The 26,308-nt window shown below is 39.5% G+C and overlaps 1 protein-coding gene across 1 annotated transcript in view; it reads left to right on the top strand.

Moving 5' to 3' along the window:
* Gdi (GDP dissociation inhibitor) overlaps positions 1–23,691 on the top strand; it is a 76,710-nt gene extending 53,019 nt beyond the window's left edge. The window contains exons 6-9 of the mRNA XM_070087445.1: positions 8,126–8,283; positions 8,931–9,044; positions 9,721–9,865; positions 22,376–23,691. Coding sequence (XP_069943546.1) covers positions 8,126–8,283; positions 8,931–9,044; positions 9,721–9,865; positions 22,376–22,571 — 613 coding nt within the window. The 3' untranslated portion in view covers positions 22,572–23,691. The remainder of the gene's footprint in view (positions 1–8,125; positions 8,284–8,930; positions 9,045–9,720; positions 9,866–22,375) is intronic.
* Positions 23,692–26,308: the final 2,617 nt, after the last annotated feature.

The raw sequence follows: 26,308 nt of genomic DNA on the forward strand, positions 1-26,308 counted from the left end.
AAACTGCCAATATCCCAAACCCCTCCTTTAAAGTGCAGGCATTGTACTTCCCATTTCCAGGACTCGAGTCCGACTATATGAAAATAACCGGTTTCCCTGAATCCCTTCACTAAATATTACCCTGCTCACACTCCAACAGATCGTCAGGTCCCAAGTACCATTCGTCTCCATTCACTCCTATCTAACACGCTCACGCACGCTTGCTGGAAGTCCAAGCCCCTTACCCACAAAACCTCCTTTACCCCCTCTCTCCAACCCTTTCGAGGACGACCCCTACCCCGCCTTCCTTTCCCTATAGATTTATATGCTTTCCATGTCATTCTACTTTGATCCATTCTCTCTAAATGACAAAACCACCTCAACAACCCCTCTTCTGCCCTCTGACTAATACTTTTATTAACTCCACACCTTCTCCTAATTTCCACACTCCGAATTTTCTGCATAATATTTACACCACACATTGCCCTTAAACAGGACATCTCCACTGCCTCCAACCGTCTCCTCGCTGCTGCATTTACCACCCAAGCTTCACACCCATATAAGAGTGTTGGTACTACTATACTTTCATACATTCCCTTCTTTGCCTCCATAGATAACGTTTTTTGACTCCACATATACCTCAACGCACCACTCGCCTTTTTTCCCTCATCAATTCTATGATTAACCTCATCCTTCATAAATCCATCCGCCGACACGTCAACTCCCAAGTATCTGAAAACATTCACTTCTTCCATACTCCTCCTCCCCAATTTGATATCCAATTTTTCTTTATCTAAATCATTTGAAACCCTCATCACCTTACTCTTTTCTATGTTCACTTTCAACTTTCTACCTTTACACACATTCCCAAACTCATCCACTAACCTTTGCAATTTTTCTTTAGAATCTCCCATAAGCACTGTATCATCAGCAAAAAGTAACTGTGTCAATTCCCATTTTGAATTTGATTCCCCATAATTTAATCCCACCCCTCTCCCAAACACCCTAGCATTTACTTCCTTTACAACCCCATCTATAAATATATTAAACAACCATGGTGACATTACACATCCCTGTCTAAGACCTACTTTTACCGGGAAGTAGTCTCCCTCTCTTCTACACACCCTAACCTGAGCCTCACTATCCTCATAAAAACTCTACAGCATTTAATAACTTACCACCTATTCCATATACTTGCAACATCTGCCACATTGCTCCTCTATCCACTCTATCATATGCCTTTTCTAAATCCATAAATGCAATAAAAACTTCCCTATCTTTATCTAAATACTGTTCACATATATGCTTCAATGTAAACACCTGATCTACACATCCCCTACCCACTCTAAAACCTCCTTGCTCATCTGCAATCCTACATTCTGTCTTACCTCTAATTCTTTCAATTATAACCCTACCGTACACTTTTCCTGGTATACTCAGTAAGCTTATTCCTCTATAATTTTTACAGTCTCTTTTGTCCCCTTTCCCTTTATATAAAGGGACTATACATGCTCTCTGCCAATCCCTAGGTACCTTCCCCTCTTTCATACATTTATTAAACAAAAGTACCAACCACTCCAACACTATATCCCCCCCTGCTTTTAACATTTCTGTCATGATCCCATCAGTTCCAGCTGCTTTACCCCCTTTCATTTTACGTAATGCCTCACGTACCTCCCCCACACTTACATTCTGCTCTTCTTCACTCCTAAAAGATGGTATACCTCCCTGACCAGTGCATGAAATTACTGCCTCTGTTTCTTCCTTAACATTTAAAAGTTGCTCAAAATATTCTTGCCATCTACCCATTACCTCCATCTCCCCATCTACTAACTCCCCTACTCTGTTTTTAACTTACAAATCCATATTTTCCCTAGGCTTTCTTAACTTGTTTAACTCGCTCCAAAATTTTTTCTTATTTTCATTAAAATTTCTTGACAGTGCCTCTCCCACTCTTTCATCTGCTCTCCTTTTGCACTCTCTCACCACTCTCTTTACCTTTCTTTTACTCTCCATATACTCTGCTCTTCTTATAACACTTCTGCTTTGTAAAAACCTCTCATAAGCTACCTTTTTCTCTTTTATCACACCCTTTACTTCATCATTCCACCAATCACTCCTCTTTCCTCCTGCCCCCACCCTCCTATAACCACAAACTTCTGCCCCACATTCTAATACTGCATTTTTAAAACTATTCCAACCCTCTTCAACCCCCCCACTACTCATCTTTGCACTAGCCCACCTTTCTGCCAATAGTCGCTTATATCTCACCCGAACTTCCTCCTCCCTTAGTTTATACACTTTCACCTCCCTCTTACTTGTTGTTGCCACCTTCCTCTTTTCCCATCTACCTCTTACTATAACTAGCTACAACTAAATAATGATCCGATATATCAGTTGCCCCTCTATAAACATGTACATCCTGGAGCCTACCCATCAACCTTTTATCCACCAATACATAATCTAATAAACTACTTTCATTACGTGCTACATCATACCTTGTATATTTATTTATCCTCTTTTTCATAAAATATGTATTACTTATTACCAAATTTCTTTCTACACATAGCTCAATTAAAGGCTCCCCATTTACATTTACCCCTGGCACCCCAAATTTACCTACTACTCCTTCCATAACATTTTTACCCACTTTAGCATTGAAATCCCCAACCACCATTACTCTCACACTTGATTCAAAACTCCCCACGCATTCACTCAACATTTCCCAAAATCTCTCTCTCCTCTACACTTCTCTCTTCTCCAGGTGCATACACGCTTATTATAACCCACTTTTCACATCCAATCTTTATTTTACTCCACATAATCCTTGAATTAATACATTTATAGTCCCTCTTTTCCTGCCATAGCTTATCCTTCAACATTATTGCTACTCCTTCTTTAGCTCTAACTCTATTTGAAACCCCTGACCTAATCCCATTTATTCCTCTCCACTGAAACTCTCCCACCCCCTTCAGCTTTGTTTCACTTAAAGCCAGGACATCCAGCTTCTTCTCATTCATAGCATCCACAATCATCTCTTTCTTATCATCTGCACAACATCCACGCACATTCAGACTTCCCACTTTGACAGTTTTCTTCTTATTCTTTTTAGTAATCTTTACAGGAAAAGGGGTTACTAGCCCATTGTTCCCGGCATTTTAGTTGACTTTTACAACACGCATGGCTTACGGAGGAATGATTCTTATTCCACTTCCCCATGGATATAAAAGGAAAAGTAATAAGACCAAGAACTATTAAGATAAAATCAAAGAAAACTCAGATGAGTGTGTATAAATAAATGTGTACATGTATGTGTAGTGTGACCTAAGTGTAAGTAGAAGTAGCAAGACATGCCTGTAATCTTGCATATTTATGAGACAGACAAAAGACACCAGCAATCCTACCATCATGTAAAACAATTACAGGCTTTCGTTTTGCACTCACTTGGCAGGACGGTAGTACCTCCCTGGGCGGTTGCTGTCTTCCAACCTACTATCTATTTTTATTTTTTATTTTATTATCACACCGGCCGATTCCCACCAAGGCAGGGTGGCCCGAAAAAGAAAAACTTTCACCATCATTCACTCCATCACTGTCTTGCCAGAAGGGTGCTTTACACTACAGTTTTTAAACTGCAACATTAACACCCCTCCTTCAGAGTGCAGGCACTGTACTTCCCATCTCCAGGACTCAAGTCCGGCCTGCCGGTTTCCCTGAATCCCTTCATAAATGTTACTTTGCTCACACTCCAACAGCACGTCAAGTATTAAAAACCATTTGTCTCCATTCACTCCTATCAAACACGCTCAAGCATGCCTGCTGGAAGTCCAAGCCCCTCGCACACAAAACCTCCTTTACCCCCTCCCTCCAACCCTTCCTAGGCCGACCCCTACCCCGCCTTCCTTCCACTACAGACTGATACACTCTTGAAGTCATTCTGTTTCGCTCCATTCTCTCTACATGTCCGAACCACCTCAACAACCCTTCCTCAGCCCTCTGGACAACAGTTTTGGTAATCCCGCACCTCCTCCTAACTTCCAAACTACGAATTCTCTGCATTATATTCACACCACACATTGCCCTCAGACATGACATCTCCACTGCCTCCAGCCTTCTCCTCGCTGCAACATTCATCACCCACGCTTCACACCCATATAAGAGCGTTGGTAAAACTATACTCTCATACATTCCCCTCTTTGCCTCCAAGGACAAAGTTCTTTGTCTCCACAGACTCCTAAGTGCACCACTCACTCTTTTTCCCTCATCAATTCTATGATTCACCTCATCTTTCATAGACCCATCCGCTGACACGTCCACTCCCAAATATCTGAATACGTTCACCTCCTCCATACTCTCTCCCTCCAATCTGATATTCAATCTTTCATCACCTAATCTTTTTGTTATCCTCATAACCTTACTCTTTCCTGTATTCACCTTTAATTTTCTTCTTTTGCACACCCTACCAAATTCATCCACCAATCTCTGCAACTTCTCTTCAGAATCTCCCAAGAGCACAGTGTCATCAGCAAAGAGCAGCTGTGACAACTCCCACTTTGTGTGTGATTCTTTATCTTTTAACTCCACGCCTCTTGCCAAGACCCTCGCATTTACTTCTCTTACAACCCCATCTATAAATATATTAACAACCACGGTGACATCACACATCCTTGTCTAAGTCCTACTTTTACTGGGAAAAAATTTCCCTCTTTCCTACATACTCTAACTTGAGCCTCACTATCCTCGTAAAAACTCTTCACTGCTTTCAGTAACCTACCTCCTACACCATACACTTGCAACATCTGCCACATTGCCCCCCTATCCACCCTGTCATACGCCTTTTCCAAATCCATAAATGCCACAAAGACCTCTTTAGCCTTATCTAAATACTGTTCACTTATATGTTTCACTGTAAACACCTGGTCCACACACCCCCTACCTTTCCTAAAGCCTCCTTGTTCATCTGCTATCCTATTCTCCGTCTTACTCTTAATTCTTTCAATTATAACTCTACCATACACTTTACCAGGTACACTCAACAGACTTATCCCCCTATAATTTTTGCACTCTCTTTTATCCCCTTTGCCTTTATACAAAGGAACTATGCATGCTCTCTGCCAATCCCAAGGTACCTTACCCTCTTCCATACATTTATTAAACAATTGCACCAACCACTCCAAAACTATATCCCCACCTGCTTTTAACATTTCTATCTTTATCCCATCAATCCCGGCTGCCTTACCCCCTTTCATTTTACCTACTGCCTCACGAACTTCCCCCACACTCACAACTGGCTCTTCCTCACTCCTACAAGATGTTATTCCTCCTTGCCCTATACACGAAATCACAGCTTCCCTATCTTCATCAACATTTAACAATTCCTCAAAATATTCCTTCCATCTTCCCAATACCTCTAACTCTCCATTTAATAACTCTCCTCTCCTATTTTTAACTGACAAATCCATTTGTTCTCTAGGCTTTCTTAACTTGTTAATCTCACTCCAAAACTTTTTCTTATTTTCAACAAAATTTGTTGATAACATCTCACCCACTCTCTCATTTGCTCTCTTTTTACATTGCTTCACCACTCTCTTAACCTCTCTCTTTTTCTCCATATACTCTTTCCTCCTTGCATCACTTCTACTTTGTAAAAACTTCTCATATGCTAACTTTTTCTCCCTTACTACTCTCTTTACATCATCATTCCACCAATCGCTCCTCTTCCCTCCTGCACCCACTTTCCTGTAACCACAAACTTCTGCTGAACACTCTAACACTACATTTTTAAACCTACCCCATACCTCTTCGACCCCATTGCCTATGCTCTCATTAGCCCATCTATCCTCCAATAGCTGTTTATATCTTACCCTAACTGCCTCCTCTTTTAGTTTATAAACCTTCACCTCTCTCTTCCCTGATGCTTCTATTCTCCTTGTATCCCATCTACCTTTTACTCTCAGTGTAGCTACAACTAGAAAGTGATCTGATATATCTGTGGCCCCTCTATAAACATGTACATCCTGAAGTCTACTCAACAGTCTTTTATCTACCAATACATAATCCAACAAACTACTGTCATTTCGCCCTACATCATATCGTGTATACTTATTTATCCTCTTTTTCTTAAAATATGTATTACCTATAACTAAACCCCTTTCTATACAAAGTTCAATCAAAGGGCTCCCATTATCATTTACACCTGGCACCCCAAACTTACCTACCACACCCTCTCTAAAAGTTTCTCCTACTTTAGCATTCAAGTCCCCTACCACAATTACTCTCTCACTTGGTTCAAAGGCTCCTATACATTCACTTAACATCTCCCAAAATCTCTCTCTCTCCTCTGCATTCCTCTCTTCTCCAGGTGCATACACGCTTATTATGACCCACTTCTCGCATCCAACCTTTACTTTAATCCACATAATTCTTGAATTTACACATTCATATTCTCTTTTCTCCTTCCATAACTGATCATTTAACATTACTGCTACCCCTTCCTTTGCTCTAACTCTCTCAGATACTCCAGATTTAATCCCATTTATTTCCCCCCACTGAAACTCTCCTACCCCCTTCAGCTTTGTTTCGCTTAGGGCCAGGACATCCAACTTCTTTTCATTCATAACATCAGCAATCATCTGTTTCTTGTCATCCGCACTACATCCACGCACATTTAAGCAACCCAGTTTTATAAAGTTTTTCTTCTTCTCTTTTTTAGTAATTGTATACAGGAGAAGGGGTTACTAGCCCATTGCTCCCGGCATTTTAGTCGCCTCATACGACACGCATGGCTTACGGAGGAAAGATTCTTTTCCACTTCCCCATGGACAATAGAAGAAATAAAAAAGAACAAGAGCTATTTAGAAAAAGGAGAAAAACCTAGATGTATGTATATATATATATGCATGTGCGTGTCTGTGAAGTGTGACCAAAGTGTTAGTAGGAGTAGCAAGATATCCCTGTTATCTTAGCGTGTTTATGAGACAGAAAAAGAAACCAGCAATCCTACCATCATGCAAAACAATTACAGGTTTTTGTTTCACAGTCATCTGGCAGGACGGTAGTACTTCCCTGGGTGGTTGCTGTCTACCAACCTACTACCTACACCTACAATCTCCAAATCTTCAGTCACCTCTAGGCACAAGGTCTTCACCGGACACACAAGATGAGATGAGCTCAAGCTCATTTTCAAAGCATTCAAAATCCCTGGCTGTCATGAAGTCAAGCCATGGTTTCTTCCATGCTGACTGCATTGTCCTGGAAAATGACATTTTCCCAGGTTGTGTCTATAAGCCTCAAGCAGATGAGGATATTGAAATGGTCTTTCCAAAACTCCATGAGGGTTAAATTTGTTTCTGAAATGATTTCAAAGCACCTTTCAAAAAGGGCTCTGGTGTAGTTTCTTGAAGTTAGAAATAACCTGGTCCATGGGCTGGATGAAAGGAGTGTTGTTAGGGGGCAAGAACTTCACACATTTATAAAACTGAACTCCTCCAGCAACTCGTTTCCCAAGCTTGGAGGGTGAGCAGGAGTATTATCCTAAAGTAAAAGGGCCCTGAGTGGCAGTTGCGTTTTTAATGAGGTTCGTTTTGACAGTGGGAGCAAAAACCTCATGAACCTACTCAATAAAAAATTTTCTTGTTACCCAAGCTTTCATGTTGGCACTCCACATTACAGCCAGTTTGTTTTTCATGACATTGTTCTCCTTAAAATCTTGTGGATTTTCGGAATGATAAAAAAGTAAGGGCTTCAATTTCAAATCTCCATTTGCATTGCCACACAGTCCCGTGGGCATTCTGTGAGCACATGACCCAAATGTTCGCGTTGTAGGTTGACATCCAGGAAAACATACAAAAACCATGATATTTTTTTTCTCTTAATTCCTCATTTGAAAACTGATCTGTTCAAGTAATGTAGTTGACTACTGAGGTTCCACTGTATTTGATTAGTACATTTCATAACTTGATTTATCAGTCCATAATGTAATTTTGTCCAGTGGAAATTTCTTTGTTTAATAATTTTTCAAAAAGATTTTGATATTGCTACAATGCTAAATGCTCAGAATAGGGATGAGCTATTCTACAAATCATACCCATATTTTTTAAAGTTAAACTTTTTCATAGCACTGCTATTGTTATTTGGCTATTCATAGGTTGTCTGCAATCTATGGAGGTACCTACATGTTGGACAAGCCTATCAGCGAGATTGTTATGGAGGATGGTAAGGTAGTTGGTGTGCGATCGGGAAATGAGACGGCCAAATGCAAGCAGGTGTACTGTGATCCAACCTATGTGCCTGAGAGAGTAGAGAAGTTAAGTTGTAAACATGATTTGTTTTCACTCCTTTTCCTCCTCGTATATTGTAATTTGTTCATTTAAGGATAAGCCCTTGAATGTACAAAGCACTGAATAAATGACTGGTTTCATTGCATTTGAAATCCATCCCTTTCCCCAGTTTTGCAACATATATTTGTCATCACACTAAGATAGTGTATTGTTCAAGCTGTAAATGTGTTGTGTGATAGCTGTGCATATGATTCTTGGATACATCTTTTGCACTTGAACAATATGACTGTTTTGACATTACTACTTGAAGGTAAATGACGATGCATTTCAAAAGTGGAGAGGCTGAATGTCCTCAGATGAGGTTAAGTGAAAAAGCATCACTGAATAGGAATAGTTTCAAATAGGAGTATTAGAACTGTTGATTGTTGTATTTAGAAGTGCTTCAAATAGTGTGTTGTTTCCCAGGATAAAAAAAAGAAAAATCAACAGATCTAACCAGAAATAAAAGAATGGAAATTAGGAAATATAAATCAGGCTATTCTGTACTGGATTGATTGTAATTGAGTTTCTTGTTGGTTATATAATTATGCATTTAAACATTTTCATTGTAAAAGTTGTTAGCACCTAACCAGAATTTTATTTAACCTTACATTGATTAAAAATTTCCTTTTTAGGTTGGACAGGTGGTACGAGCAATTTGCTTGATGGATCATCCCATTAGTAACACTAAGGATGCTCTCTCTACACAAATTATCATCCCACAGAAACAAGTTAATAGGACTTCAGGTAAGAGTCATTTTTATATTTTTATGAAAATCAGTGGTCATCATAATTTATTTGTGGTTTAACACTAGATTTTGGTTTAGTTTGGCAATGGTGACTAGATATTTACTAGGTAGTAGGTTGGTAGAGAGCAACCACCCAGGGAAGTACTACCGTCTTGCTAAGTGAGCGTAAAATGAAAGTCTATAATTGTTTTACGTGATGGTAGGATTGCTGGTGTGTCTTTTGTCTCGTAAACATGCAAGATTTCAGATAGGTCTTGCTACTTCTACTTACACTTAGGTCACACTACACATGCATGTACAAGTCTATATATACACACCCCTCTAGGTTTTCTTCTATTTTCTTATTAGTTCTTGTTTATTTCCTCTTATCTCCATGGGAAAGCGGAACAGAATTCTTTCTCTGTAAGCCATGCATGTCGTAAGAGGTGACTAACATGCTGGGAGCAAGGGGCTAATAACCCCTTCTGTATACATAACTAAAGTTAAGAAGAGAAACTTGTTTTTCTTTTTGGGCCACCCAACCTCGGTGGGATAGAGCTGGTTGAAAGACGACGACTAGATATTTGCTTAGTTATGGTATAAAAACATTTCTAATAGATGTTAGTGGATGATATAAAGAACATTAGTGAATTAACTTGGATGTTATTTTATTTTTATTAATTTTTTTTTTTCAGATATCTATGTATCACTTGTGTCATACACACATCAGGTTGCAGCCAAAGGCTGGTTTGTTGCTATGGTGAGTACTACTGTGGAGACTGACAACCCTGAAGCAGAGATCATACCTGGCCTCAACCTTCTGGGACCCATTAAGCAAAAGTGAGTAATAGCTTCATCTGGTACTGTAGAAACATTACTGTAGTGAAGGCATAATTATATATGATCACTGGTACCTGGTGAAAAAGCAAATTCCAAACTTGTTGGATGTACAGGTTTAAGTTGTATATAATTGATAAGTTAAAGTACCATGATAGTTTAATTTTAAAGGACCTCGATATTTTAGTGACAGTGTATAGAGTAGACTGAGTAATGCTGGTGCTAAATTACTGAAATTTTTTTTTTTCTTTCAAATTTAGCATTAAAGTGAAGAATATGTAAAAAAATTTAAGTTTCTTGAACCTGCAAAAAAAAAAAAAATGGCAAATTTTAGTTGCTGTTGCCCTGTACAGTTGGTGGCTCTAAGAATGACATGTTTTCACCTTTGTTACACATCAAGAAGCATATCTATTTTTTTAAATATACTTAAACTCAGAGTTCCATGTTTAATTTTCTTTGCATCTCTGGCATGTCAGGTATTCATTTTTTTTTTTTTTTTTTTTTTTTTTTTTTTTTTTTGGGGGTGATGTCAGTATCCAGAGACAAGTAATGTCTAAATAACATTTGTCATGGCTGCAGTGCAGTGATGCTCATGCCTTCGCTATACAGCTTTCTCGTTCAGTATTTTTTCACACTTTATTATCGCTCTCAACCTATTGGTTAAAGGAGTTTAAAGTCTCTACTACTCGAGGGTCATTAAGGCTAGTTGGTTGGTTAATGGGATTTAGTCTGTTTACTATTCAGTTTTGTAAATACAGCTGATGTAGGTAGGTAGATAACTTGTAGATACAGGCATGTGTAATTATAATTTACTAGCTTTTGTGCACTCTTCCCCCACCTTCACTGCACACACCATAGCATATTTAATGTCTCTAGTTTTCTTAAACTGAGAAGGTTTCACATTTTTTTGCATATCTTGCATCACTAGTACAGGTACACCATCACTAATCCGGCATTCAGTAATCTGGTTCCATCAATAATCCAGCACTGATTTTGCCTAGCATAATTTCAGATATCTGGGGTCACCACACCAACCTGCCACTACTGTTTGGTGACACTACTTGCTGCATAAGTCATTCCAATTTCTCCATTTGTTGTTATAACCTGGTCACATTTAGCCCTAGCCATGGTTCCAACAAATAAAAGAAATGCTTCTCGTTGTGTAAAGCACATACACTATGTTGTCCATAAAAAATAAGGTAGCTTTGAAGCCACTGTTGGTCGCCATGCACTCAGCTCACTCAGATAAGCTGTGACTGGTGAATTTGGGCTTACATATGAGAGATTAGGTCTGTGTGGTAAGTTTGTACTATATAAAAAAAAATACTGCAGCACACTGCACAAGAAGAAAAAACGGCGACTGTGCTTTTGGTGTAAAAGTGACTTAGCGGTGTATTTTCGTATGGTTTGTATGGTTATATTCTCGTTTTCTGGTCTTGTTTGATAGAATGGAACATATATTACAGAAATAAATATAATTTTGATTGGTTTCAGGCTGGAAAGTATGTTGGGAAGGTTCATGGAGATGTGATGGTTGGAGGTAAACAGCCATTGGATGTTAACACATATACAGTGGAACCTCAAAAATCGAACGTATCTCATATCGAACGTTTCGAAAATAGGACCATTTTTTCGGACAAACTGTCCCTATTATTGAACGCGCCCCTATTTTCGGACCGCCGGGTACGGGACCTGTCTGCCTCCCGCTCTGTCCGCGTCTCTGCGTAGGCGCCGTGAGCAGTCTAGCTTTGTTTATGCTTGAGTGAACACTAACCTACGCTCTCATTCACTCATTTTACGATTATTTCGTTGTGCTTAGTGGTTGTGGGACTGTGAAATAAGCTGCCATGGGCCCAAAGAAACTTGCTAGTGGTACCCCTGTGGTGAAGAAAGTGAGAAACACCATAGATGTGAAGAAGGAAATGATACAGAAGTATGAGAGTGGTGTGAGACTTGTTGAGCTTGCCAGGATGTATGGGAAAAACAAGTCGACCATCAATTCTATCCTGTCAAAGAAAGAACAAATCAAGGAAGCTGATGTTGCGAAAGGTGTTAATATAGGGAGTGGATGAGGTGCCTTCTTCAAAGATTAAGGAGATTTGTGCCAAGTGGAATGATGTCCAAATGTTTGTGCAGAAGTACCACCCTGAGCAAGCTCAAACAAGCCATCTTTGCAACAAGTTCAGTGACAGAACCATGTCCCATTTTAGGGAAATGTTAAAAAGGCACCAGAAACACAGGACTGTGGACAGTTATTTTGTGAGACAGGGGTCCAGTGACTCTCAAGCTGGTCCTAGTGGCATTAAAAGACAGAGAAGGGAAGTAACCCCTGAGAGGGCTTTACCTGAAGTCCTCATGGAGGGGGATTCTCCTTCCAAACACTAACCCCAACTCCCTCTCTCCTCCCTATCTTCCAGATGCCATCACCAATCTTCAATAAAGGTAAGTAAAAATGTTATTTTATATGTATTACTATACATAATTAAAAACTAGTATTTGTTGTATGTAAAACTGTAATTAATCTCTATAAAATGTATTTTTTGTGTGAATATTTTTGGGTTTCTGGAACGGATTAATTGTATTTCCATTATTTCTTATGGGAAATATTGCTTTGAATTTCAGACTTTTCGAATTTAGAACTAGCTCCTGGAACGGATTAAGTTTGATTTTTGAGGTTCCACTGTATTAGCAGTGTGTGAGAGGGGGGAGCCCTGACTGCCTGTGTTGGCCGTAGACCTAAGCGTGGGGAACTGAGTAAGAGGACGAGCGCACAGCGCTCGCAATGGCATCACGTGACGTCACACATGCTAGTCACTGAGCCTACTGAAAGGGAGCCTAAATATATACATGGATGATATGATCTACAATATACTACACAAGTATACGTATAGGGAAATTCAGTAGCTATACTGACAAGTACTTTAAAATTGAACTCAAAAGAGCGGAAATGTTGGATTATTGTCAATGTTCGCATGTAAACAAATGTGTCCAACTAGCCAGTCTAATATGCAATCACGAATGGGCTGACATTATTTATACAATTATTACAATAATGCAGTAGTCTGCATAACAGTAAATCTTTTATTTTTTTGTGTGAATAAAAATTCAAAATGGAAAGCAAGCGTAATATAAGAGGGGCCTGGAGACGTGACTAATGAACAGAGAAAATGTTTCTTTAGTGTTAGGAATGTCTGCATTGTCTATGCTGGACCCTATTTTGAAATTGGCATCTCTTGAAATTTTTGTGAAATTGGCCGAATTACCAATTTCTGACCACTTTATTGGGTAGTTAAAATAGATAAGTGAGCAGTTTTTTACTTAGTTGACAGAATAGAAGGAATACTAGCAAAATTATTGAGTTTGATAGACTAGAACAATGGAATGAGCCAAAAATAAGGTGTAAAGTAGGTGTAATCACCGATGCGTAAATATTGCCGTTTGGTTAAGTGTATTCTAACCTAACCACTCTGTAATTTGGCAAAATCAGTAATCTGGCACCATACAGGTCCCAATGATGCCGGATTAGTGATGGTCAACCTGTACTGTATTCCTTTTGGGCATCATGGTTAATATCCAGAGAAAGATAGGGCATTGGGCAGTGATATCTAAAATCATTTGATAAACACACTAGGTATAAATGTTAATGGGGGTGGGCCTTTGAACTTTGTATAGAAATGGGTTTGGTTATAGGTAATGCATATTTTAAGAAAAAACGGATAAATATGTATAAGATATGATATAGGGCATAATGACAGTAGTTTGTTGGACTATGTATTGGTAGATAAGACTGTTGGGTAGACTTAGAGGGACCACAGATATCAGATCACTTTTTAGCTGTATCTACAGTGAGAGTAAAAGGTAGATGGGATACAAGGAAAATGGAAGCACCAAGTAAGAGAGGTGAAGGTTTATAAACTAAAGGAGGAGGCAGTTAGGGTAAGATATAAGAAACAATTGGAGGATAGATGAGCTAGTTAGAGTATAGGCAATGGAGTTGAAGTTGTATGGGGGTAGATTTAAGAATGTAGTGTTAAAGTGTTCAGCAGAAGTTTGTGGTTACAGGAAAGTGGATGCAGGAAGAAGAGCAGTTGGTGGAATGATGAGGTTAAGAGAGAAACAGCATACGAGAGGTTTTTACAAAGTAGAAATGATGCAAGGAGGGAGGAGCATATGGAGAAAGAGGGGTTAGGAGTGGTGAAGGAACATATAAAAAGAGAGCAAGAGAGTAGGGCGAGATATTATCAACAAATTTTCTTGAAAATAATAAGTTTTGGAGTGAGATTAATGAGGAGAAATTCTAGGGAATGAATGGATTTGATAGTTAAAAATAGGAGTGTTACTAAATGGAGAGTTAGAGGCATCAGGAAGATGGAATATTTTGAGGAATTGTTAAATGTTGAAGATAGGGAGGGTATGATTTTGTGTATGGGACAAGGAGTAACATCTTGTAGGAGTGGGGAAGAGCCAGTTGTGAGTGTTGAGGAACTGCATGAGGCAGTGGGTAGAGTGAAGGGGTTAAAGCAGCTGGCATTGATGGAATAAAGATTATTTTTATTATCACACTGGCCGATTCCCACCAAGGCAGGGTGGCCCGAAAAAGAAAAACTTTCACCATCATTCACTCCATCACTGTCTTGCCAGAAGGGTGCTTTACGCTACAGTTTTTAAACTGCAACATTAACACCCCTCCTTCAGAGTGCAGGCACTGTACTTCCCATCTCCAGGACTCAAGTCCGGCCTGCCGGTTTCCCTGAATCCCTTCATAAATGTTACTTTGCTCACACTCCAACAGCACGTCAAGTATTAAAAACCATTTGTCTCCATTCACTCCTATCAAACACGCTCACGCATGCCTGCTGGAAGTCCAAGCCCCTCGCACACAAAACCTCCTTTACCCCCTCCCTCCAATCCTTCCTAGGCCGACCCCTATCCCGCCTTCCTTCCACTACAGACTGATACACTCTTGAAGTTATTCTGTTTCGCTCCATTCTCTCTACATGTCCGAACCACCTCAACAACCCTTCCTCAGCCCTCTGGACAACAGTTTTGGTAATCCCGCACCTCCTCCTAACTTCCAAACTACGAATTCTCTGCATTATATTCACACCACACATTGCCCTCAGACATGACATCTCCACTGCCTCCAGCCTTCTCCTCGCTGCAACATTCATCACCCATGCTTCACACCCATATAAGAGCGTTGGTAAAACTATACTCTCATACATTCCCCTCTTTGCCTCCAAGGACAAAGTTCTCTGTCTCCACAGACTCCTAAGTGCACCACTCACTCTTTTTCCCTCATCAATTCTATGATTCACCTCATCTTTCATAGACCCATCCGCTGACACGTCCACTCCCAAATATCTGAATACGTTCACCTCCTCCATACTCTCTCCCTCCAATCTGATATTCAATCTTTCATCACCTAATCTTTTTGTTATCCTCATAACCTTACTCTTTCCTGTATTCACCTTTAATTTTCTTCTTTTGCACACCCTACCAAACTCATCCACCAATCTCTGCAGCTTCTCTTCAGAATCTCCCAAGAGCACAGTGTCATCAGCAAAGAGCAGCTGTGACAACTCCCACCCTGTGTGTGATTCTTTATCTTTTAACTCCACGCCTCTTGCCAAGACCCTCGCATTTACTTCTCTTACAACCCCATCTATAAATATATTAAACAACCATGGTGACATCACACATCCTTGTCTAAGGCCTACTTTTACTGGGAAAAAATTTCCCTCTTTTCTACATACTCTAACTTGAGCCTCACTATCCTCGTAAAAACTCTTCACTGCTTTCAGTAACCTACCTCCTACACCATACACTTGCAACATCTGCCACATTGCCCCCCTATCCACCCTGTCATATGCCTTTTCCAAATCCATAAATGCCACAAAGACCTCTTTAGCCTTATCTAAATACTGTTCACTTATATGTTTCACTGTAAACACCTGGTCCACACACCCCCTACCTTTCCTAAAGCCTCCTTGTTCATCTGCTATCCTATTCTCCGTCTTACTCTTAATTCTTTCAATTATAACTCTACCATACACTTTACCAGGTACACTCAACAGACTTATCCCCCTATAATTTTTGCACTCTCTTTTATCCCCTTTGCCTTTATACAAAGGAACTATGCATGCTCTCTGCCAATCCCTAGGTACCTTACCCTCTTCCATACATTTATTAAATAATTGCACCAACCACTCCAAAACTATATCCCCACCTGCTTTTAACATTTCTATCTTTATCCCATCAATCCCGGCTGCCTTACCCCCTTTTATTTTACCTACTGCCTCACGAACTTCCCCCACACTCACAACTGGCTCTTCCTCACTCCTACAAGATGTTATTCCTCCTTGCCCTATACACGAAATCACAGCTTCCCTATCTTCATCAACATTTAACAATTCCTCAAAATATTCCCTCCATCTTCCCAATACCTCTAACTCTCCATTTAATAACTCTCCTCTCCTATTTTTAACTGACAAATCCATTTGTTCTCTAGGCTTCCTTAACTTGTTAATCTCACTCCAAAACTTTTTCTTATTTTCAACAAAATTTGTTGATAACAGCTCACCCACTCTCTCATTTGCTCTCTTTTTACATTGCTTCACCACTCTCTTAACCTCTCTCTTTTTCTCCATATACTCTTCCCTCCTTGCATCACTTCTACTTTGTAAAAACTTCTCATATGCTAACTTTTTCTCCCTTACTACTCTCTTTACATCATCATTCCACCAATCGCTCCTCTTCCCTCCTGCACCCACTTTCCTGTAACCACAAACTTCTGCTGAACACTCTAACACTACATTTTTAAACCTACCCCATTCCTCTTCGACCCCATTGCCTATGCTCTCATTAGCCCATCTATCCTCCAATAGCTGTTTATATCTTACCCTAACTGCCTCCTCTTTTAGTTTATAAACCTTCACCTCTCTCTTCCCTGATGCTTCTATTCTCCTTGTATCCCATCTACCTTTTACTCTCAGTGTAGCTACAACTAGAAAGTGATCTGATATATCTGTGGCCCCTCAATAAACATGTACATCCTGAAGTCTACTCAACAGTCTTTTATCTACTAATACATAATCCAACAAACTACTGTCATTTCGCCCTACATCATATCGTGTATACTTATTTATCCTCTTTTTCTTAAAATATGTATTACCTATAACTAAACCCCTTTCTATACAAAGTTCAATCAAAGGGCTCCCATTATCATTTACACCTGGCACCCCAAACTTACCTACCACACCCTCTCTAAAAGTTTCTCCTACTTTAGCATTCAGGTCCCCTACCACAATTACTCTCTCACTTGGTTCAAAGGCTCCTATACATTCACTTAACATCTCCCAAAATCTCTCTCTCTCCTCTGCATTCCTCTCTTCTCCAGGTGCATACACGCTTATTATGACCCACTTCTCACATCCAACCTTTACTTTAATCCACATAATTCTCGAATTTACACATTCATATTCTCTTTTCTCCTTCCATAACTGATCATTTAACATTACTGCTACCCCTTCCTTTGCTCTAACTCTCTCAGATACTCCAGATTTAATCCCATTTATTTCCCCCCACTGAAACTCTCCTACCCCCTTCAGCTTTGTTTTGCTTAGAGCCAGGACATCCAACTTCTTTTCATTCATAACATCAGCAATCATCTGTTTCTTGTCATCCGCACTACATCCACGCACATTTAAACAACCCAGTTTTATAAAGTTTTTCTTCTCTTTTTTAGTAAATGTATACAGGAGAAGGGGTTACTAGCCCATTGCTCCCGGCATTTTAGTCGCCTCATACGACACGCATGGCTTACGGAGGAAAGATTCTTTTCCACTTCCCCATGGACAATAGAAGAAATAAAAAAGAACAAGAGCTATTTAGAATAAGGAGAAAAACCTAGATGTATGTATATATATATATGCATGTGCGTGTCTGTGAAGTGTGACCAAAGTGTAAGTAGGAGTAGCAAGATATCCCGATATCTAGCGTGTTTATGAGACAGAAAAAGAAAACCAGCAATCCTACCATCATGCAAAACAGTTACAGGTTTTTGTTTCACAGTCATCTGGCAGGACGGTAGTACTTCCCTGGGTGGTTGCTGTCTACCAACCTACTACCTATAAAGATAGAATAAAGATAGAAATGTTAAAATCAGGTGGGGATATAGTTTTGGAGTGGTTAGTGCTTTTATTTAACCCTTTGACTGTCATGGCCGTATATATACGTCTTACGAGGTACCGTGTTTGACGTATATATACTCGTAAATTCTAGTGGCTTCAAATCAAGCATGAGAAAGCTGGTAGGCCCACATGTGAGAGAATGAGTCTGTGTGGTCAGTGTGCACCATATAAAAAAAAATCCTGGAGCACGCAGTGCATAATGAAAAAAAAAACTCCATCCGTTTTTTTTTAATTAAAATGCCGACATTGTGGTCTATTTTCGTATAGTATTTATGGTTGTATTCTCGTTTTCTTGGTCTCATTTGATAGAATGGAAAACATATTATAGAAATAGAGGTGACTTTGGTTGATTTTACTATAAAAAGAACCTGGAAATGGAGCTCAAAGTAGGGGAAATGTTTGATTTTTGCCAGTGTTCAAAAGTAAACAAATGTCATTGTCCAATAAATGTTCAACTAGCCATTCTAATATACAGTCATGAATGGGTTGATGTTATTTATACAATTATTACAGCATTGCAGTAATCTGCATAATAGTAAGTCTTCTATTTTTTGTTTGAATAAAAATTCAAAATAGAAAGCAAGAGTAATCTCAGAGGGGCCTGGAGACGTGACTGATGAACAAAGAAAATGTTATTTTAGAGCCAGTAATGTCTGCATTGTTCATTCTGGACCTTATTTTGAAATTGCCATATTTTTTAATTTTCGTGAAATTGGCCAAATTGCAAATTTCTGACCACATTATTGGGTAGTTGAAATCGGTAAATGGGCAGTTTCTTGTACTCAATCGATAGAAAAAAATGGAGTTCTAAAGAAATAGCTATGAGTTTGGTCGACTGGAACAACGGAATTAGCCGAAAATAGGGCTCGAAGTGGGCGAAATCGCCGATTTGTAAATATCGCCGAGGTCGCTAACTTCGCGAGAGCATAATTCTGTCAGTTTTCCATCAAATTTAATTTTTTTGGTGTCATTACAATCGGGAAGAGATTCTCTATAATTTCATAAGAATTTTTTTTTTTTTTTTTTTTAAATTTTGCGACACCAGGAGACACCTCAGGATTGGGGGTTGCGACAGTCAAGGGGTTAATATATGTATGGAAGAGGGTAAGGTACCTAGGGATTGACAGAGCATGAATAGTTCCTTTGTTTAAAGGCATAGGGGACAAAAGAGTTGAAGAAATATAGGGAAAGAAGCCTGTTGAGTATACCTAGTAAAGCGTGTGGTAGTTGTTATTGAAAGAATTAAGAGTAAGACTGTGAGCAGGATAGGAGATGAACAAGGTGGTTTTAGGAATGGTAGGGGGTGTAGACCAAGGCTTTACAGTGAAACATAAAGGTGAACAGTATTTAGATAAGGTTAAGGAGGTTTTCTGTGGCAATTATGGATTTGGAATCAGCATATGATAGGGTGGCAATGTGGCAGATGCTGAAAATGTATGGAATAGGAGGGAGGTAACTGAAAGCATTGGGGAGTTATTACAAGGATTAGAGCATGTAGGAGAGAGGAGATTTTCCCAGTAAAAGTAGACCTTAGACAAGGATATGTGATGTCACCATGGTTGTTCAACATATTCATAGATGGGGTCATAAGAGAAGTGAATGCTCAGATGTTGACCAAAGGTGTCGAGTTAAAAGATAAAGAATTTAACACAATGTGGGAGTTGTCACAATTACTCTTTGCTCATGACACTGCTTTTGAGAGATTCTGAAGAGAAGTTGCAGAGGTTTGTGGATGAGTTTGGTAGAGTATGTAAAAGAGGAAAATTAAAATTGAATATAGGAAAGAGTAAGGCAATGAGAATAACAAAAAATTTAGGTAATGAAAGATTGGATATCAGATTGAAGGAGGAGGTGAATGTATTTAGATATTTGGGAGTGGATGTGTCAGCCGATGGGTCTATGAAAGATGAGGTGAAATATAGAATTGATGACTGGGGAAAAATGCGAGTGGTGCACTGGGGAGTCTTTTGAGACAAAAAAACATTATCCATGGAAGCATAGAAGGGAATGTATGAGAGTATAGTTATACCAACATTTTTATATGGGTGTGAAGCATGGGTAGTGAATGTTGCAGCATGGAGTGGAGTGGAGATGTCATGTCTGAGGGTAATGTGTGGTCTGAATACACTGCAGAGAATTCGTAATTTGGAGATTAGGAGGAGGCACGGGGTTACCGAAAGTATTATCCAGAGGGCTGAGGAGGGGTTGTTGAGGTGGTTCAAGCATGTAGAGAGGATGGAACGAAATATAATGGCTTGGAGAGCGTATAAATCTGTAGTGGAGGGAAGGCAGGGTAGGGGTTGGCCTAGGAAAGGTTGGAAGGAAAGGGTAAAGGAGATTTTGTGTACAAGGGGCTTGGACTTGCAGCAAGCATGCGTGAATGTGTTAGGAGCGAGTGGAGTCGAATGGTTTTTATGGCTTGACTTGGGGTTGGAGTGTGAGCAGGGTAACATTTATGAAGGGATTCGGGAAAACTGGCAGGCTGGACTTGAGTCCTGGCGATGGGAAGTACAGTGCCTGCACTCTGAAGGAGGGGTGCTAAATATTGCAGTTTTATTACTGTAGTGTAAGCATGCCTCTGGCAAGACAGTGATGAAGTGAATGATGAAAGGTTTTCTTTTTCGTGCCACCATGCCTTGGTGGGAAATGGTTGAGGTGTTAATAAAAAAATAATGAACTAGGTAAGTCATGCGAGACTTGAACTTAACTTTCAGGTGGTGTGGGTGTGATAAGGTTGATGGTAGAGCCTTCTCTTAAACCTATGGTCTTGCCCACCACAAGGCCACCTGAAGTATCATGCGTCACTTGATTCCATTATAATTTGTAGCGAGTGCATGCAATTAATGGCTTCACTTCCTCAGTATATTGTTGAATTAGCACTTTCGGGAGTTGCTTGACTTGGAGCTTAGTGTATATAAAGGTAAATTTTAAATTTCAATTGGAAATAGTTTACTTGTTTAGTTTGACATAAATATTGATAGATTTCAACACATGCGTGCCACAGCACACAGGCCTTCGCAGGTGTTTGGCAGTGCGCATGGGCCTTGTTGTGTGCTTGGCAGCATGCATGGACCTTGGCATGTGCTTGGCAGTGCGCACGGGCCTTAGCGTGTGCTTGGCAGCGTGCACGGGCCTTGGCATGCGTTTGGCAGCGCGCATGGGCCTTGGCATGCGCTTGGCAGCATGCATGGGCCTTGGCATGTGCTTGGCAGTGTGCACGGGCCTTGGCATGCTCTTGGCAACACACACGGGCCTTGGCATGCACTTGGCAGCGTGCATGGGCCTTGGCATGCGCTTGGTGATTTTCTTTTCCAATATAATACATTGTAAAGTGCTGCAACTTTTAGAGCATTATTTACTTTGCCAGATCTTGGCATTCTTGAGTCCTTTTCTTTCTGGCTTTTTGTTTGTGACTACTGTACTATAGATAATGATCAAGGACTGACTGAAATGTTAGCCAAAAGTTGTATCTGCAAATAATGGTATAGTTGCTAAGGAATCGCCATGATAGTTGGTTAGTTTACCTGGAGTTTACCTGGAGAGAGTTCCGGGGGTCAACGCCCCCGCGGCCCGGTCTGTGACCAGGCCTCCTGGTGGATCAGAGCCTGATCAACCAGGCTGTTGCTGCTGGCTGCCCGCAAACCAACGTACGAGCCACAGCCCGGCTGGTCAGGAACCGACTTTAGGTGCTTGTCCAGTGCCAGCTTGAAGACTGCCAGGGGTCTGTTGGTAATCCCCCTTATGTATGCTGGGAGGCAGTTGAACAGTCTTGGGCCCCTGACACTTATTGTATGGTCTCTTAACGTGCTAGTGACACCCCTGCTTTTCATTGGGGGGATGTTGCATCGTCTGCCAAGTCTTGCTTTCGTAGTGAGCGATTTTCGTGTGCAAGTTCGGTACTAGTCCCTCTAGGATTTTCCAGGTGTATATCATCATGTATCTCTCCCACAAGCGTTCCAGGGAATACAGGTTTAGGAACCTCAAGCGCTCCCAGTAATTGAGGTGTTTTATCTCCGTTATGCATGCTGTGAAGGTTCTCTGTACATTTTCTAGGTCAGCAATTTCACCTGCCTTGAAAGGTGCTGTTAGTGTGCAGCAATATTCCAGCCTAGATAGAACAAGTGACCTGAAGAGTGTCATCATGGGCTTGGCCTCCCTAGGTTTGAAGGTTCTCATTATCCATTAGTTTGTAGTATTTACTTACACACATTTTAGTTTTTCATACTTTAAATGAGAAAACCAGAAGTGCATAATTTTTATTAATTATTTTTAGCAACAAAGGTTATGATAATATAAAGTTAAGGTATTACGTTTTTTCCAGGTTCGTCACTGTTTCTCCCATTTATAAACCTCTTGATGATGGTCAGGAGAACCAGATATTTATTTCTGAATCGTATGATGCCACATCCCATTTCGAGACAACGTGCTTGGATGTGCTCTCTATCTATCGTCGAGGTACAGGAGAGGACTTCGACTTCAGTAAGGTGAAACACAATCTTGGTGATGAAGATATGTAAGCAGCCCACACAGCAGCTAGCTGGTGCTTAAGGGATGTGCAGCTGTGGTTTTGGATGAGTCACCATTACTTTCATATAAGCTGCCTTCCTTGCATAAACTGGCTGGCAGTGGCACCTCCAGATTGTGATCACAGAGCTAGCCCTCAAATTCTTCATGAAGAAGTCATGTTGGTACACCATCATCAGATAATTTTTTCATGAGTTTATACCAAAGTAATGAATTGTTTGATGAATAGTTTTTTATTGCTATTAAAAATAAATTTGTAATGTGAATATACACTAATACAGTGTAGAGAAGGCTAATTAGTGATTCTTAATGATTTACGGCTGCTGTTATATTGTTAGTTTGTTGCTTGTTTCCTGCTCTGAGAGTGCCCATTTGAGAATGGCTGCCACAACTGCTTTCTTGATTGCCATTATTTGTGTGCAGTAGATGGCAGTGAGTGGTATATGGATTTGTTTATTGAGATTTGTATTTGTAGTGCTGGTTGAAAATGGAACATCATGGCAGCCAAGATTGTGAAGAATAGCTAAATAAATTGAGCCATTGTTTTATAAGAATTTATATGATGAAATATTTAAAGTCAAATTTAGTATGTATGTGACCTTGAACCATGTGTTATCACATCCCTCAGTCTAAACCTTATGTATGCATGTATAATCTATTGTAGGCATATAAAGTCCTCTGAGCATAAATGCAGAGGTTAAGAGATCACATTATTTTGAGTGACAATGTTAATTCAAAGGAGGACAGAATTGGGAATGAAGAAAAATTTGTGGTACATATTCTTTTAAGAAAAACATCATTGACTTGCACGGAGTTGCAGCTCGAATGTCTCACCATGCATATTGACGAACACTGTTATAACTACTTGCATCGCTCAATTTTCACGTGGGTTAGCATGCTCGAGAATTTAATGTATCTCTGATCAGTGGGTCTATCATTTGGTATTCAATCTGGCTAGCAAGTCGTATTGTTTTTTCTACTTTACTGTTTATGCTAAAACTGCTGGTCACTTTTTTGCACTGCTTTCCATCATTGGGATATGCAAGTTGTCCGACTATCTCAACATCTGTATGCTTTCATATGTAAGTCATTCCAGGTTAAAGGATAACACAATATTTTCTTTCAATTTCCTTTACAGTACTATTATTTTTGGGATGAAATTAGGTGGGTATCATTGTTTTATGATAATACTTAAGTGATTTCTGAGAGAATACAGTAATCATTGTACAATAACATTGATCATGCCATGTACAGTGGTTTGGCGTTTACTTGATAAGGGAGGTCAGTAATTCTGACACTTGTATATTGTCTGCGAATGCTGCTGTGCACTTTGTATAGACAAAAAATAAGGTACAGTACTTGGTGCTCATTTGTACTTTGTTTCAGTATAGTCTAAATACAATGTCAAAATATCATTGGCAGATGTATTGTGACACTATGGCAACATGAAAGGAAGCCATCAAAATGTACTGTCTCATTATAAGTAAAGCACACATAAGAAATAACAATGAAGAATAAAGAAAGAAAAATTGCTAGTTTTTGAATGATACAAGTCGCTGAACTACAGTGGTTTAGCTGATCCCATTTTCAATTATTTCAGGATTCTACTGCTAAAATACGGGAAAACAAAAAGTAAAATTGCCTATGTTTCAAAATTTTTTCTGCACAATTAAATATGGATAATGAGGTAATCTTGTATAATTTATTATATACTGTATTTGTGCAGTTGGTATTTACCAAAAAAACCCTGGCCGTCTTCAGGAAGAAACTGGACAGGCACCTAGTCAGTTCCCGACCAACTGGGCTGTGGTTCGTATAACAGTTTGCGTGCAGCCAGCAGTAACAGCTTGGTTGATCAGCCCCTGATCAACTGCTTGGCCTGGTCATGCACTAGGTCATGGGGGGGGCATTGACCCCCCAGAACACCCTCCAGGTATTGGGTTGGCATAAAACAGGAAGAAGTGGTTAAACATAAAAATCTATTTTGAATGCTCAACAAAAACCCAGTCAGCTACCCTCAGTGGGCAACCTTTCTCCTGTAACTTATGGCATTATGGGATCTGGTTTAGGTAGTGACAAAAAATTTTTTATATTGCCATAAAATATTTTATAGCAATTACAGTGGAACCTCAAAAATCGAACTGCTCCCAACTCAATCAATTATGTAAGTGTATTTTTGTAAGTGCTTTTATAAGTGTATTTTTGAGGGTCTGAAATGGACTAATCTAATTTACATTATTCCTGATGGTAATAAATTCGTTCGGTGGCGGCACTTGAACAGCCTTCTGGACCGAAGAAAGTTCGATATTTGAGGTTCCACTGTACATGAAATTAGGATGTTATATATTTATGCATAATTGTTAATAGTCTTCAGTGTACCTTTGTAGGGTTGTCCTGCCTCTGATTACTTTGATTTTGCCCTAACAGTGGTTTTTGAATAGGATTTTAAAGAACCTCAACATAGGATGCATAGAAGGATGGATTATGACACCGAGGTCCCAAGCTCTGTGTGAAGAAGAATATTAAGAAATGTTGACATGAAAATATAAACTTTATACACTGTTCATACTGTATATACAAGGTTTAAGGCATGAAACCATTGTTAGTTATGGTGACCAGGAACTTTTTTTCAACATTTTGGCTCTTGGTTATCTTCACTTCATTGTTGGTAATTACTCAGCAACTGTGCATGGTCATACCAGACTTGTCCATGGTTCTCTCTTAAAATGTACCCTGCACCACTCTATAAGAATTGCTCAGTTATTCTGGTAACCAAGCAACTTTTGATAGGTTGTCCTGTTTTTCAGAGCACAATGGCTTTTATTCAACATCTTAAAATTCACCTGACATGCTTGTTTTGCCCATTGTTTTATAGTCGATTTATTATGTTGGCATCAGATAACTACTTGGCTAAGGATTTTTTTTTATTTTTATTCATGATAAGACACCCACCCTTACTCAGTTGAACTGTATGCTAAAGTATCAGTATTGGCCTAAAACTAAGTATCAGTTGGTATCGGCTAATTTTGATATCAGTGAGTATTGGCTAATTTTGATTGCAGTGGTATCAGCCTGAAACTGAGTATTGCTCTTGGCAAAAATTTTGGTATCTACCCATCCCTAGCATGGTCATTGCTGTGCTTAATACGTTCATGAAGAATGCCTCCCATTTCCAGGGGCAATGGGAGGCATTCTGATTTGATTCAAAGGAAGGGATGACCCTTGGATCAAGAGCCCTTCACTGGCATCAAGGAATCTCCTTTAAGGGGAAAGGAACTCAAAAATAGTGAAAACTAAATATATGCAATGGTTTCTAACCAGTTATAAAAATCAGTGCTGTGCTGAATGGCTTAGTTATCAATGCCTCTTAAATTTAATCTGAATTTTAACAATTTTAATATTTTAAAGTAAACTACATTATATAGGATGATCCATAATTAGATAAATGGAACTTTAAGCATTACAAAATTATTTAAATAAACTTTTCATTAAACAATAGTGAAATATGATAGTGAAATTAGAAATAATGAAAGTGGAAATAAAAATTAAATGCAAGAATAGATACAAAATTGTGTAGTCCCAAAAGTAATAATTTTTTAGACTATCCTCTCAAGGGCGGTGCTTCGATGCTGGCGAGATGTTCATGTTCCAAGGAACAACTTTTCCTCCATCCTTGACTAACCTGATGGCCTCCCACTCCCAAGTGCTTTATGACCAATGAGTTCTGCAC

This window comes from Cherax quadricarinatus, chromosome 22 (assembly GCF_038502225.1).
Source record: "Cherax quadricarinatus isolate ZL_2023a chromosome 22, ASM3850222v1, whole genome shotgun sequence".
Lineage (NCBI taxonomy): Eukaryota > Metazoa > Arthropoda > Malacostraca > Decapoda > Parastacidae > Cherax > Cherax quadricarinatus.